Genomic DNA, 12,101 nt, shown 5'->3' on the forward strand with positions numbered 1-12,101 from the left:
TTCTTTTATAATCAGATTTATGGTTTTCGCTATATAAGTAAAAGTCTCTGGTGAATGAATAGCTTCAGTATATGTTATAAAGTTTATTGAGTTATTCTATTGGAATCCAAAAAATCGGAAAAGCTTTGTACTCTAATATCTCTCGTGCTATGTGGTGTCAACACTTGTCCACGGAAAGGTACGCTACCCTGGACACTAATAACGCGTTCTAGTGGAGGCGATTGAACTGTAGTAAGCGATCTTTGTGACGTGGTAGCAGAATGATAATGATGTGCAGTTGGCGGTATCGTTAGTTTGTTTTGTGTAACTGTCATATCTTGCATATTAGAATCTGATTGGTTATGTTGGCTACCATTATCCCCGTCATCGTCATCATCATCGTCATCATCATAATCATCATGATCATCATCGTCATTATTATTATCATCAGTATCAGTATCATCGTCATCATCATGATCATCACTACTACCCACAAAATCATTTGCTGATCCAACTGGGGTACTCATCGCTGAATAAAGTTTGTTTCTTGTTTTATTATTTATAGAGAGCTCGTAACGTGGTGGTGAGAGCAATTTGACATCTTGGTAAATGGGGGGAACTTCTTCGTCCCAAGAGATTCCAAGTCCAGATCTTTCAGTAACTGTTACCCTAAACTGCATTCTTAAAACTCGTGCAGCACCAGTGGGAACACTCACTATATTGGAGTTATTATTACAATTAGTTATCTTCTCTTTATTGACACTATGATTAGATTTATTACTGTTCACGGGCATTAAATCTTCAGGCTCCATACGCCGTATCTTTGGCGCGTTTCTGTTTGCAAACATCGGAGATAATTCTGCTAAACGCTGATCGGGATTATGAACATTCATTATGCTGCTGCTAGTTTCTTTCCTGTTTGTGGAGTTTGTTTTACGTATGGGTTGCCCATTAGCATACTGTAAGGTTTCTTCAGCAACAACAATTTCCACTGCCAAGATATGACTAACATATAAACCCAGGTTTGGATCTTGTATATCGCAAGCCACATTGATGCTGGATTTTTTATTGTTTGTGATAGGAACTTTCTGTGTTGAGGCGTGCATTACCGGGTTAGAGACGCCTGAGTCAAGCCCCATACAATCTATTTCCGTGACTAGCTCGATCTTTCCATTATTATCAAAATCTGTCTTCCATCCACTCTTCATTTCCCCCTTAGAGATTATCCGAACCTCTTCTGTAAATAAAGTGCTATTGTTTTTCAACTCTTGTTGAAGCTGTTGCTGCCTCGCACGCTGTTGTTGCATTAGTAATTCTTGACGTAAAGCATCGTCGCTAGGATGAATAAATTCGCTACCGGGCTGGTCGTCTTCATCTTCATTAACAGGATTTTCATTATCCAGTCCAACATTATCGGTTGCTACTGAATCCGAAGAATAAGGTACTTGTTCGTGAATCTGCTCACCTGGTAATCTTTGCGACGGCATATTATCCAAAGAATTTACGGCAACCCTAATTTGTGGACCCAGTTCACCATAACGCTTGATATGACTGCGAGGCTTTTTCCCTTTTTCTGATTCTTTTACTTTAACCTGCTCTTCTAATTGCCTCAGTTCATGCTTATGCATTGGACATGCATGAGCTTTAACTCTTGTGGTTTCTTCAATCCTCCAACTCAATCTACGCATTCTCCATCTTCTATCCCCAGAGGACACTCCATCCAATTTCATCTCCAAGGGAAAAGTTGATTTGGGATAAATAACATTGGGAAGGACAGCTGCAGCGGTTAATTCTGTGGGAGGGAACACTCTTAAAGAATTCTTATCAGGCCCACGCGGTATACTTCGAGTTACGGCAATAGGCATCACTAGTTGCAACAATTGATTTTTAGGAGACGTTACTTCTTTCCTAGGATTAGAGGAAGTTGAAGAGAGAGAATTTCTATAAGGGTCCATATAGGTTACAACTGCAATAAGTTCGTACTTGACTCGGGTCTCAGCTGCAGCCCCCAGCGACGAAGAGCATGGCACAGATCCTGGTATAAGATATGAGAATGGGTAAGAGTGACTTCCGACAGAGAGATCATGAGTATTTTTCTGGATTTCCCAACTTTTCATATTCGTAATCTTTGTTTTACAATTCATACAGGTTTGCATGGAGGAAACATTGGGTACAAACGGCTTGTGGAAGTAGATCTTCTGTACCAAGTTTAGTGTGACTGAAGTAATTGTGATTTTAGTATATCCAGCCATTATCCTTAAATTGGCGGGCGTGGGAGAATGTAACGTAGAGCCAGACGAAGTTGAAGGGGAGATATTAGATGTTGATGTTGATAAGCTCGACAATCTAGATGAAAGTGCTGAACCAAAGGTACTCTTTCTTTTTAAGCTTTTGGTACTACTCGAGGTATTAGATTCTTTAGTCTTTAAGGTATTATCTTCGTTATTGCAATAAGGGTCAATTACCGTAACAGTGAAAAGTCCACTTAATACAGCACCTGATGATTCCATAGCGGATCCATAAAGAACACATGGTGGTGATTCTATATCAATGGAAAGAGCTAATGGAGGACATTGTCCCTTCTTGTTGCTGTTAATGTTTGAAGTATGACTGGGTTGATGACCTGATGTAAGCCGTGAAAATGCCATGCTAGGATGTATTTTTTTATGATATGTACAATAGATAGGAATAAAATATCAAATTGGTGTTGAAACTTCGACCACAGCGTTCTCCTTCGAAAAGCAAGCTATAACGTGGCTCCACTTATGATTTCGAAATCAGAAGCTTATATACGGCAAAAAGAAGAGAAAAGTGATAACTAATAGGATAAAGCAGACACACTTAATTAGAATTATTGTTCAGATTATTCAGAGTAATTTTTAGAGTGAAAAATTGTTTACAATATATACAAATGGTGCTTTTGGTTAGTTCGTAAGCCATCGAAAGTCTGTTCAACGTACTTTTTCATCAAAGCTTCTGTCAAAAGAAAAAAAATCGTTAATAGCGACACAATCGAGGAATTAACTATTATATACTAAAGAAGAGTACGAATTTGATGGTTACTAATATTATGTATACCTGATCTTAAACTTCGGGATACGAGGGTTTCCTTCGAAAATTTTACAATGTAACTGTCTTTAAATCTAAATCCTTGTGAACAAAGGCCTTATTACCGCCAGCACCAAGATAGTCACTTGCCACCTGGCCATCGCCCCTTATTTGATATTGATAACTGACCAGGCCGTCCAAACCGACTGGTCCACGAGCATGAATCTTAGAGGTGGAAATACCCACCTCAGCACCAAAACCGTATCTGAAACCATCGGCAAATCTGGTCGATGCGTTCCAGTAAACACCGGAGGAGTCAACGCCCTTCATGAACTTTTCAGCCTTTGATTTGTTTTCCGTTACAATAGCGTCAGTGTGTCTTGAAGAGTGTGTATTTATATGTTGAATGGCCTCTTCGGTAGATGTAACAAATTTTGCAGCTAAATCCAAAGATAAGAATTCCTTATCGAAATCCTCCTGTTCGTTGGCATCAACAATCTTGGATTGAATTTCTTTTGTCAACTGACCTAATTCGTTTAGTTTATCAAAGTATGCACTCTTCAAGTCCTTCGTAGCATGAATAGTCACACTGCCTTTTAAAGTTAGATTTTCCAGAACTTCCCACCATTTCGACAACTTGGGGTTAATTAACAACGTTTCCATAGCGTTACAACCAGCTGGGTAGTTGGTCTTAGCGTCCAAACTAATTCTTTTAGCCTTGGCCAAATCAGCCTCTTCGTCCAAGTAAATCGAGCAGATACCATCTGCATGACCTAACACCGGAATCTTTGTGGTGTCCTTGATTTTTCTCACCAAGGCATTGGAGCCACGAGGAACAACTAAGTCAATGTACTCATCTTGATCCAACAGATCGGAAACATCTTGTCGGGTCTCGATCAATTGTACAGAGCCAACAGGAACACCAGTTTCATTTTGGAATTGCGCAATGGTGTTATTAACGATTATTGCCATCTCCCTGAATGTGTTTACAGACTCTTTACCACCTTTCAAGATTGCAGCATTTCCCGATTTGATACTCAATGCAGTGATATTAGCAATTACTTCTGGACGAGATTCAAAGATAACCAACAAAACACCAACTGGAGCAGTGACTTGGTACAAGGTTAAACCATCATCTAATTCCCTGGCCATCTTAACCTTGCCAACAGGGTCTTCCAACTCGGCAACATCCTTGACACCTTGTAACATAACATCGAATTTATCTCCTTTGAATAGGTCAAGACGTTTCAATAAAGAATCCGCCAGACCAGTCTCTTTGGCAACAGCCAAATCAATTTTATTCGCTTCTTCAATGGCATGTGCGTTAGCTTTTAGGGCATCGTGAATTCTGTACAAAATATCTGATCTACCTTCGTTCGAGATGGTTTTTAAAATATTACCAGCTTTACGGGCATTTTGTGCTATTTGCTGTGAATTGGACATCTTTGTATTGCTTACTTGTGTTCCTCCTGTTCTTACTCTCTTTACCAACGCCTATGTTAATGTGCTCCGATGCATTTGCTTTTTTTTCCTTTTTTTAAAGCTTCAAGAAAATACCTACCGCCTTCCTCAATTTTTGACTCATTAACTCTATGCCAGAAAGGAAGATAAAAATTTTAGTCATTGCTCTATCTTTCCTATCTGGATGATCCAAATATCCAAATGTCTATGCGCGTTTATTAATGCGTATTATATAATATATATGGGATTTATATTATTATGCTAGAGGATAACTTTTTATCTGTATGTGTACCTCTTTTGTGAAATGACTAGTTTTTGATTCTAAAGAGTAAAATATCGAGTTACCAAATTTTTGACATAAACGATGAAACCGCACATTAAAACCAATGCAATAATGTCAATGATGAAGTATCTATACAAGTATATGGATTTCGTATTATTCTTCGATTTGTTCAACATGTTCTTTAGCTCTATCAAACTATCCATTTCTCTTAGGGAGGACTTTTGTTTAGTTAATTTTTCCTGGCAAATTTCCATTCTCCTTTCTAATCCTTGTAATTGCCCTACGCTTTCTTCCACTGAGATTTTTAATTCGTTAATGAATGCCCTATCGTCCTTTTCGTCAAAGTCTGATCTTAACTTGACCAAAAATTGGTCAACAACTGTCGTTCGCAAGGCAGTCATTTCGTCTAATAAAAGAGTTAACTCTCCTGATAAAAAATCATATTTTTGTATCGTCTTTTGAACGTTGTTTTCATTTTTGATTATTGTATCACTTAAATTTTTTCTCATTTCGCTTTCGATTTTCAAAAGAAGTGTTGAAATATGATTTTGATAATAATTTAATTCATCAATGTTATTATTCAAATTCGAATTACTCTTGGAAACGGAATTTGAACTGGAATCAGTAGTAATGGCAGAACTGTTTTTATTGTTTATATTCAATACGGTCTTGGTCTTCGTGGAACAGTCTACAGACTGTTGTCTACTTGGTAAAGACTTAAATGCCAACATATCAGGGCCCGGGACGGCTGAAGAGCTTGAAGAGCTCCTTACTTTGCTATTATTAGCCAAAACGCCTAAAGAAGGATATACACCGTTTAAGTTTCTTCGGTCTACATCCTCTGAATCTGATGATGCAGATGATGTGGATGAGAAAGCAGATGATGAACAAAAAGTTGGTAAATTAGAACGAGAATACAAAAATGATGAAGAGTCATTAGCGCCTGATCCGTCCAAGTCATGGTAAAACAAAGATGTACTGGGTGAAGAGTTAACAGATATTTGTGATTGAGAATGCATGTTCCCTAATTTAATGCCGCCAGCGGTAGATGAGGGCTCAAACACTACCGACTCTCTCAACGTATCAAAGGAGTCTGGATTGCCCAACGAAGGCTGTAAAAATTGGTTCACCAGTCGTTTTCTTTCGTAATCAAAAGAACCTGCAGATGATCTGCGCTGCGAAGAGGAGGAGCCCTGTATTTGGTTGAAAGCTAAGCCTGTATGACAGCTTTGGAAAACAGACATCGACCCACGACGTCCTTTACTAAGGCAAGTCATTCTAGCCCTATTGGAGTTGAAATCGGTTTTGGGTGACACTCTAAATGGCTCATCTAAGCTGGAAGCCCCACTATATGACCGATTGTGACGACTCACTCTGTTATCAATGTCATCTTCGAACAAAAAGTCACTAAACTTCCCTGTTTTGGTGGACCCCAAGACAGGTAGACTAGACATCTCTAACGAACGCTGCCGTATCCCATGCATCCGACTTTTCGTCACATGCAAGTGTTTCTTGTCATGTAACGCCGGCTGTTTCTGTTTCTGTTTCTCCTTCTCCCTTTCCTTTTGCAACAGCGATCCAAGGTTGACCTCAGTACTCGGCCTTGGTATCACAGGATTATCATTCACCGCTATAACAGGTAGTCTAGATGACGATTTAGAAAAGTGTGCTATAGTTGTATTAGTTTGGGCGGGCTGCTGCTGCCGCTGCAAAATAGGTTCTTTTACTTTCACTGAATCACCACTGGACGCCCTTCTTCCCTTACAAAACCCGCTTGAGAACGAAGGGGGTAACAAAGTACAGTTTCTTGATCCAGGATTCTCCATTCTGTCAATTAGCAAGTTCATTTTCACTTCAACCTATCAGCTAAAAACCAAAAGGATAGAAAGGCAGAATATAGAGTAATAGGAAACTCTTTCCCTCCAAAAATAGAGCGTGATATATTCGAACCTTGTCTAGCGAGGAACAGGCTCGAATACGCCTCTGGAATTCTGCCACCGTTTTATCTTTCTTCCTGAAGTACGATCTGTCAAGAAGCCGTTTCTCGATGCTTATCCAATTTAGTTCTACGCTGTTAAATCCAAAACCCCAACAAAAAAATTAGACCTACTGCCAGCAGGGCTATGAAGGAGTATAGGTTAGGCTATAACTAATTTATGAATTTAAACCTAATGTTATAATTACTGAAACAAAGGTTAAATCATTACCCGACCCAGGGTTTTTTGTGTGATTCCTTTTCTTTTTTTTGTTTATGATCGCGCTTCTCGAAAAGCCAAATATCAGGTATCGCAAACATGCCTTCATATGTTTCATAGATCTATCATCCTTGCAGGGCCAATCAGAAAGCAAAAAAGTGTTTACTAGGACACTCTACATTTCTCAGCTGAAGTTATTTATTTGACTTCTACCTGCTTACTTGTTTTTCGTTTTGAAGGTATTGTTCGACGCCAGTCCATTGTACAGCGATACATATACTATTTTAAATATAAGACATAAAACCACAGCTATTACGGACCTAGAATGTCGTTTGAAGTCGGTACACGATGCTGGTATCCTCACAAAGAATTGGGCTGGATTGGGGCGGAAGTGATCAAGAATGAGTTCAATGATGGTCAGTATCATCTGGAATTGCAATTGGAGGACGATGAAGTGGTATCTGTTGACACAAAAGATTTGAATAACGATAAGGATCAATCTTTGCCGCTTCTTAGAAACCCTCCCATTCTAGAAGCCACGGAAGATTTAACGTCTCTATCATATCTAAATGAGCCAGCAGTCTTACACGCGATCAAACAACGGTATTCTCAATTGAACATCTACACATACTCGGGTATTGTGTTGATTGCTACTAACCCTTTCGACCGCGTGGACCAGCTTTATACCCAAGACATGATTCAGGCTTATGCGGGCAAGCGAAGGGGTGAATTGGAACCTCACTTGTTTGCCATTGCTGAAGAAGCCTATAGATTAATGAAAAATGATAAACAGAACCAGACAATTGTGGTGAGTGGTGAGTCTGGTGCCGGTAAAACGGTCTCTGCTAAGTATATTATGCGTTATTTCGCTTCTGTGGAAGAGGAAAACTCGACAACTGTGCAACATCAAGTAGAAATGTCTGAAACTGAACAAAAGATTCTGGCTACAAACCCTATAATGGAAGCATTTGGTAACGCAAAGACTACCAGAAACGATAATTCTTCCAGATTTGGTAAGTATCTTGAGATTTTATTTGATGAAAACACGTCTATCATCGGGGCAAGAATTCGCACATACCTACTGGAGCGTTCCAGATTAGTTTACCAACCTCCAATCGAAAGAAACTACCACATATTTTATCAATTGATGGCTGGTTTACCAGCCCAAATTAAAGAGGAGCTACACCTTACAGATGCCTCGGATTATTTCTATATGAACCAAGGTGGCGATACCAAGATCAATGGTATTGACGATTCTAAGGAGTACAAAATCACCGTAGATGCGTTGACTTTAGTCGGCATCACCAAGGAAACTCAGCACCAAATATTCAAGATATTAGCCGCACTTCTACATATTGGTAACATAGAAATCAAGAAAACTAGAAACGATGCCTCACTATCTGCTGATGAGCCAAACCTGAAACTCGCGTGCGAATTGCTTGGAGTTGACGCGTACAACTTTGCTAAATGGGTCACAAAAAAACAAATTATCACAAGATCAGAGAAGATTGTTTCAAACTTAAACTATAACCAGGCTTTGGTTGCCAAAGATTCTGTTGCCAAGTTCATTTATTCTGCTCTTTTTGATTGGCTTGTGGAAAACATTAACACAGTATTATGCAACCCAGCCGTCAATGATCAAATTAGCTCATTTATCGGTGTCTTAGATATTTATGGATTTGAACACTTTGAGAAAAATTCATTTGAACAGTTTTGTATCAACTATGCGAACGAAAAATTACAACAAGAGTTTAATCAACATGTTTTCAAATTGGAACAAGAAGAATACGTTAAAGAAGAAATTGAGTGGTCGTTTATAGAATTTAATGATAATCAACCTTGTATTGATCTGATTGAGAATAAATTGGGTATTTTATCACTACTTGATGAAGAAAGTAGATTACCTGCCGGTTCTGACGAATCTTGGACTCAGAAATTATATCAAACTTTGGACAAATCTCCTACTAATAAAGTTTTCTCTAAACCGAGATTTGGTCAAACTAAATTTATTGTGAGTCATTATGCCCTAGATGTGGCATATGACGTGGAGGGATTCATTGAAAAAAATAGAGATACCGTCTCTGACGGACATTTAGAAGTGCTAAAGGCATCTACCAACGAGACATTGATTAATATATTGGAAGGATTAGAAAAAGCTGCCAAAAAATTGGAAGAAGCTAAAAGACTTGAATTGGAACAAGCCGGTAGTAAAAAACCGGGACCAACAAGAACAGTTAATAGAAAACCTACTCTAGGTTCCATGTTCAAGCAATCTTTGATTGAACTAATGAATACCATTAACTCAACTAATGTCCATTACATTCGTTGTATAAAGCCTAATGCAGATAAGGAAGCTTGGCAATTTGATAATTTAATGGTATTATCTCAACTCAGAGCATGCGGTGTTTTAGAAACCATTAGAATATCTTGTGCTGGTTTTCCCTCTAGATGGACTTTTCAAGAATTTGTTTTAAGATATTACATTTTGATACCACATGAACAGTGGGACCTAATTTTCAAGAAAAAGGAAACCACAGAAGAAGACATCATATCAGTCGTGAAAATGATTTTAGATGCTACCGTAAAGGATAAATCCAAATACCAAATTGGTAATACAAAAATCTTCTTTAAAGCAGGTATGCTTGCATATTTGGAAAAACTGAGGAGCAATAAAATGCATAATTCTATCGTCACCATTCAAAAGAAAATCAGAGCAAAATATTACCGCAACCAGTATTTGCAAACGTGTCACGCCATTAAACATGTGCAGAGCAACATTAAGGGATTTATCATTCGTCAACGCGTTGAGAATGAAATGAAAGTTGATTGTGCCACTCTATTGCAAGCCGCTTATAGAGGTCATGCGATTCGTGCTAATGTGTACAGTGTATTGGAAACCATCATAAATCTGCAAACGAAGATTAGAAAGGAACTAAAACAAAGACAACTAAGACAGGAACATGAATATAACGCTGCGGTGACTATTCAGAGTAAAGTCAGAACTTTCGAGCCAAGATCTAAATATTTGCACACTAAGAGGAATACTGTTGTCGTCCAATCATTAGTCAGAAGAAGAGCTGCTCAACGAAAATTGAAGCAATTGAAAGCAGACGCTAAATCGGTCAATCATTTAAAAGAAGTAAGCTATAAATTGGAAAATAAAGTTATTGAGTTAACGCAAAATCTAGCATCTAAGGTCAAAGAAAATAAAGAAATGACAGAAAGGATCAAAGAATTACAAGTTCAGGTGGAGGAAAGTGCCAAATTACAAGAAACATTGGAAAACATGAAAAAGGAGCACTTGATTGATATTGATAATCAAAAGACAAAAGATATGGAGCTGCAAAAAACTATTGAAGACGATTTGAAATCCACCGAGCAAAGTCTAAAAGACGCTCAATTAGAATTAGAAGAAATGGCCAAACAACATGATCAATTGAAAGAAGATTCTATGAAAAAATTGGAAGAATTAGAGCAAACGAAGAAATCATTGGTCGAATACCAAACCTTAAACGGAGATTTGCAGAATGAAGTTAAATCATTAAAGGAAGAAATAGTTAGATTACAAACTGCCATGTCACTGGGCACCGTTACGACTAGCGTATTACCTCAAACACCATTGAAGGATGTATTGGGAGGTGGTGCTCCAAACTACAATAGTATGATGCTTGAAAATTCGGACTTGTCACCTAATGACCTGAATCTAAAATCTAGATCCACTCCGTTATCTGGAAATAATCACATTGATTCACTGAGTGTCGATCGTGAAAACGGGGCCAATGCTACACAAATTAACGAAGAGCTATACAGGTTATTGGAAGATACTGAAATATTGAATCAAGAAATTACAGAAGGCTTATTAAAGGGATTTGAAGTCCCAGATGCTGGCGTGGCTATTCAACTAAGCAAAAGAGACGTTGTTTATCCCGCTAGAATTTTGATTATTGTTCTGAGTGAAATGTGGAGGTTTGGGTTAACAAAGCAAAGTGAAAGTTTCCTTGCTCAAGTGTTAACTACAATTCAAAAAGTTGTCACCCAATTAAAAGGCAATGATTTAATCCCAAGCGGTGTTTTCTGGTTGGCGAACGTTAGAGAACTGTACTCATTTGTGGTGTTTGCCTTAAATTCTATTCTAACTGAAGAAACATTCAAAAATGGTATGACCGATGAAGAGTATAAAGAGTATGTTTCGTTGGTTACAGAACTAAAAGACGATTTTGAAGCACTAAGTTATAATATTTACAACATTTGGTTGAAGAAATTACAAAAGCAACTGCAAAAGAAGGCCATCAATGCTGTAGTTATCTCTGAATCGCTACCAGGATTCAGTGCAGGAGAAACTAGTGGGTTTTTAAATAAGATCTTTGCTAACACTGAAGAATATACAATGGACGATATTTTGACTTTTTTCAACAGCATATACTGGTGTATGAAATCTTTCCATATTGAAACTGAAGTGTTCCATGCTGTAGTGACCACTTTGCTCAATTACGTGGATGCAATTTGTTTCAATGAATTGATTATGAAGCGTAATTTCTTGTCATGGAAAAGAGGCCTTCAATTGAACTATAATGTCACTAGATTAGAGGAGTGGTGCAAGACGCACGGATTAACCGATGGTACTGACTGCCTACAGCATTTGATTCAAACCGCTAAGCTGTTGCAAGTCCGTAAATATACTATTGAAGATATTGATATCCTAAGAGGAATTTGTTATTCGTTGACGCCTGCACAGTTGCAAAAATTGATATCACAATATCAGGTGGCGGATTACGAGTCTCCAATTCCACAGGAGATCTTAAGATATGTTGCTGACATCGTCAAGAAAGAGGCTGCATTATCTACATCAGGCAATGATTCTAAAGGTCACGAGCATAGCAGCGGTATTTTTATCACTCCAGAAACAGGTCCGTTCACTGACCCCTTCAGTTTAATAAAGACCAGAAAATTCGACCAAGTGGAGGCCTATATACCAGCATGGTTATCTTTACCTTCAACTAAGAGAATAGTTGATCTTGTTGCCCAGCAAGTCGTTCAAGACGGCCATCAAAATTAAAAAGCGCGTGAGAAAGCAATATTGTACGCGAAAACTCAAAGATAACTACATATAGTCCATTAATAGTACAAATGTTGTT

The 12,101-nt window shown here is 38.2% G+C and overlaps 4 protein-coding genes across 4 annotated transcripts; 1 reads left to right on the plus strand and 3 right to left on the minus strand.

The window, feature by feature from the left end:
* Positions 1-83: 83 nt before the first annotated feature.
* LDB19 (Ldb19p) lies at positions 84-2,627 on the minus strand (the record flags this gene model as incomplete). Its single annotated transcript, XM_056225956.1, has 1 exon — positions 84-2,627. The coding sequence occupies one exon, from the start codon at positions 2,625-2,627 to the stop codon at positions 84-86; it is 2,544 nt and encodes an 847-aa protein (XP_056079722.1).
* A 472-nt stretch (positions 2,628-3,099) lies between these two features.
* On the minus strand, positions 3,100-4,470 carry PRO2 (glutamate-5-semialdehyde dehydrogenase; the record flags this gene model as incomplete). The annotated part of the gene is made up of 1 exon (XM_056225957.1): positions 3,100-4,470. One exon carries the CDS (start codon positions 4,468-4,470, stop codon positions 3,100-3,102), a length of 1,371 nt encoding a protein of 456 aa, XP_056079723.1.
* A 339-nt stretch (positions 4,471-4,809) lies between these two features.
* On the minus strand, positions 4,810-6,618 carry FRT1 (Frt1p; the record flags this gene model as incomplete). The annotated part of the gene is made up of 1 exon (XM_056225958.1): positions 4,810-6,618. The coding sequence occupies one exon, from the start codon at positions 6,616-6,618 to the stop codon at positions 4,810-4,812; it is 1,809 nt and encodes a 602-aa protein (XP_056079724.1).
* A 673-nt stretch (positions 6,619-7,291) lies between these two features.
* On the plus strand, positions 7,292-12,022 carry MYO2 (myosin 2; the record flags this gene model as incomplete). Its single annotated transcript, XM_056225959.1, has 1 exon — positions 7,292-12,022. One exon carries the CDS (start codon positions 7,292-7,294, stop codon positions 12,020-12,022), a length of 4,731 nt encoding a protein of 1,576 aa, XP_056079725.1.
* Positions 12,023-12,101: the final 79 nt, after the last annotated feature.

The sequence above is a fragment of the Saccharomyces mikatae genome (genome assembly GCF_947241705.1).
Source record: "Saccharomyces mikatae IFO 1815 strain IFO1815 genome assembly, chromosome: 15".
In the NCBI taxonomy this organism is placed as follows: Eukaryota; Fungi; Ascomycota; class Saccharomycetes; order Saccharomycetales; family Saccharomycetaceae; genus Saccharomyces; species Saccharomyces mikatae.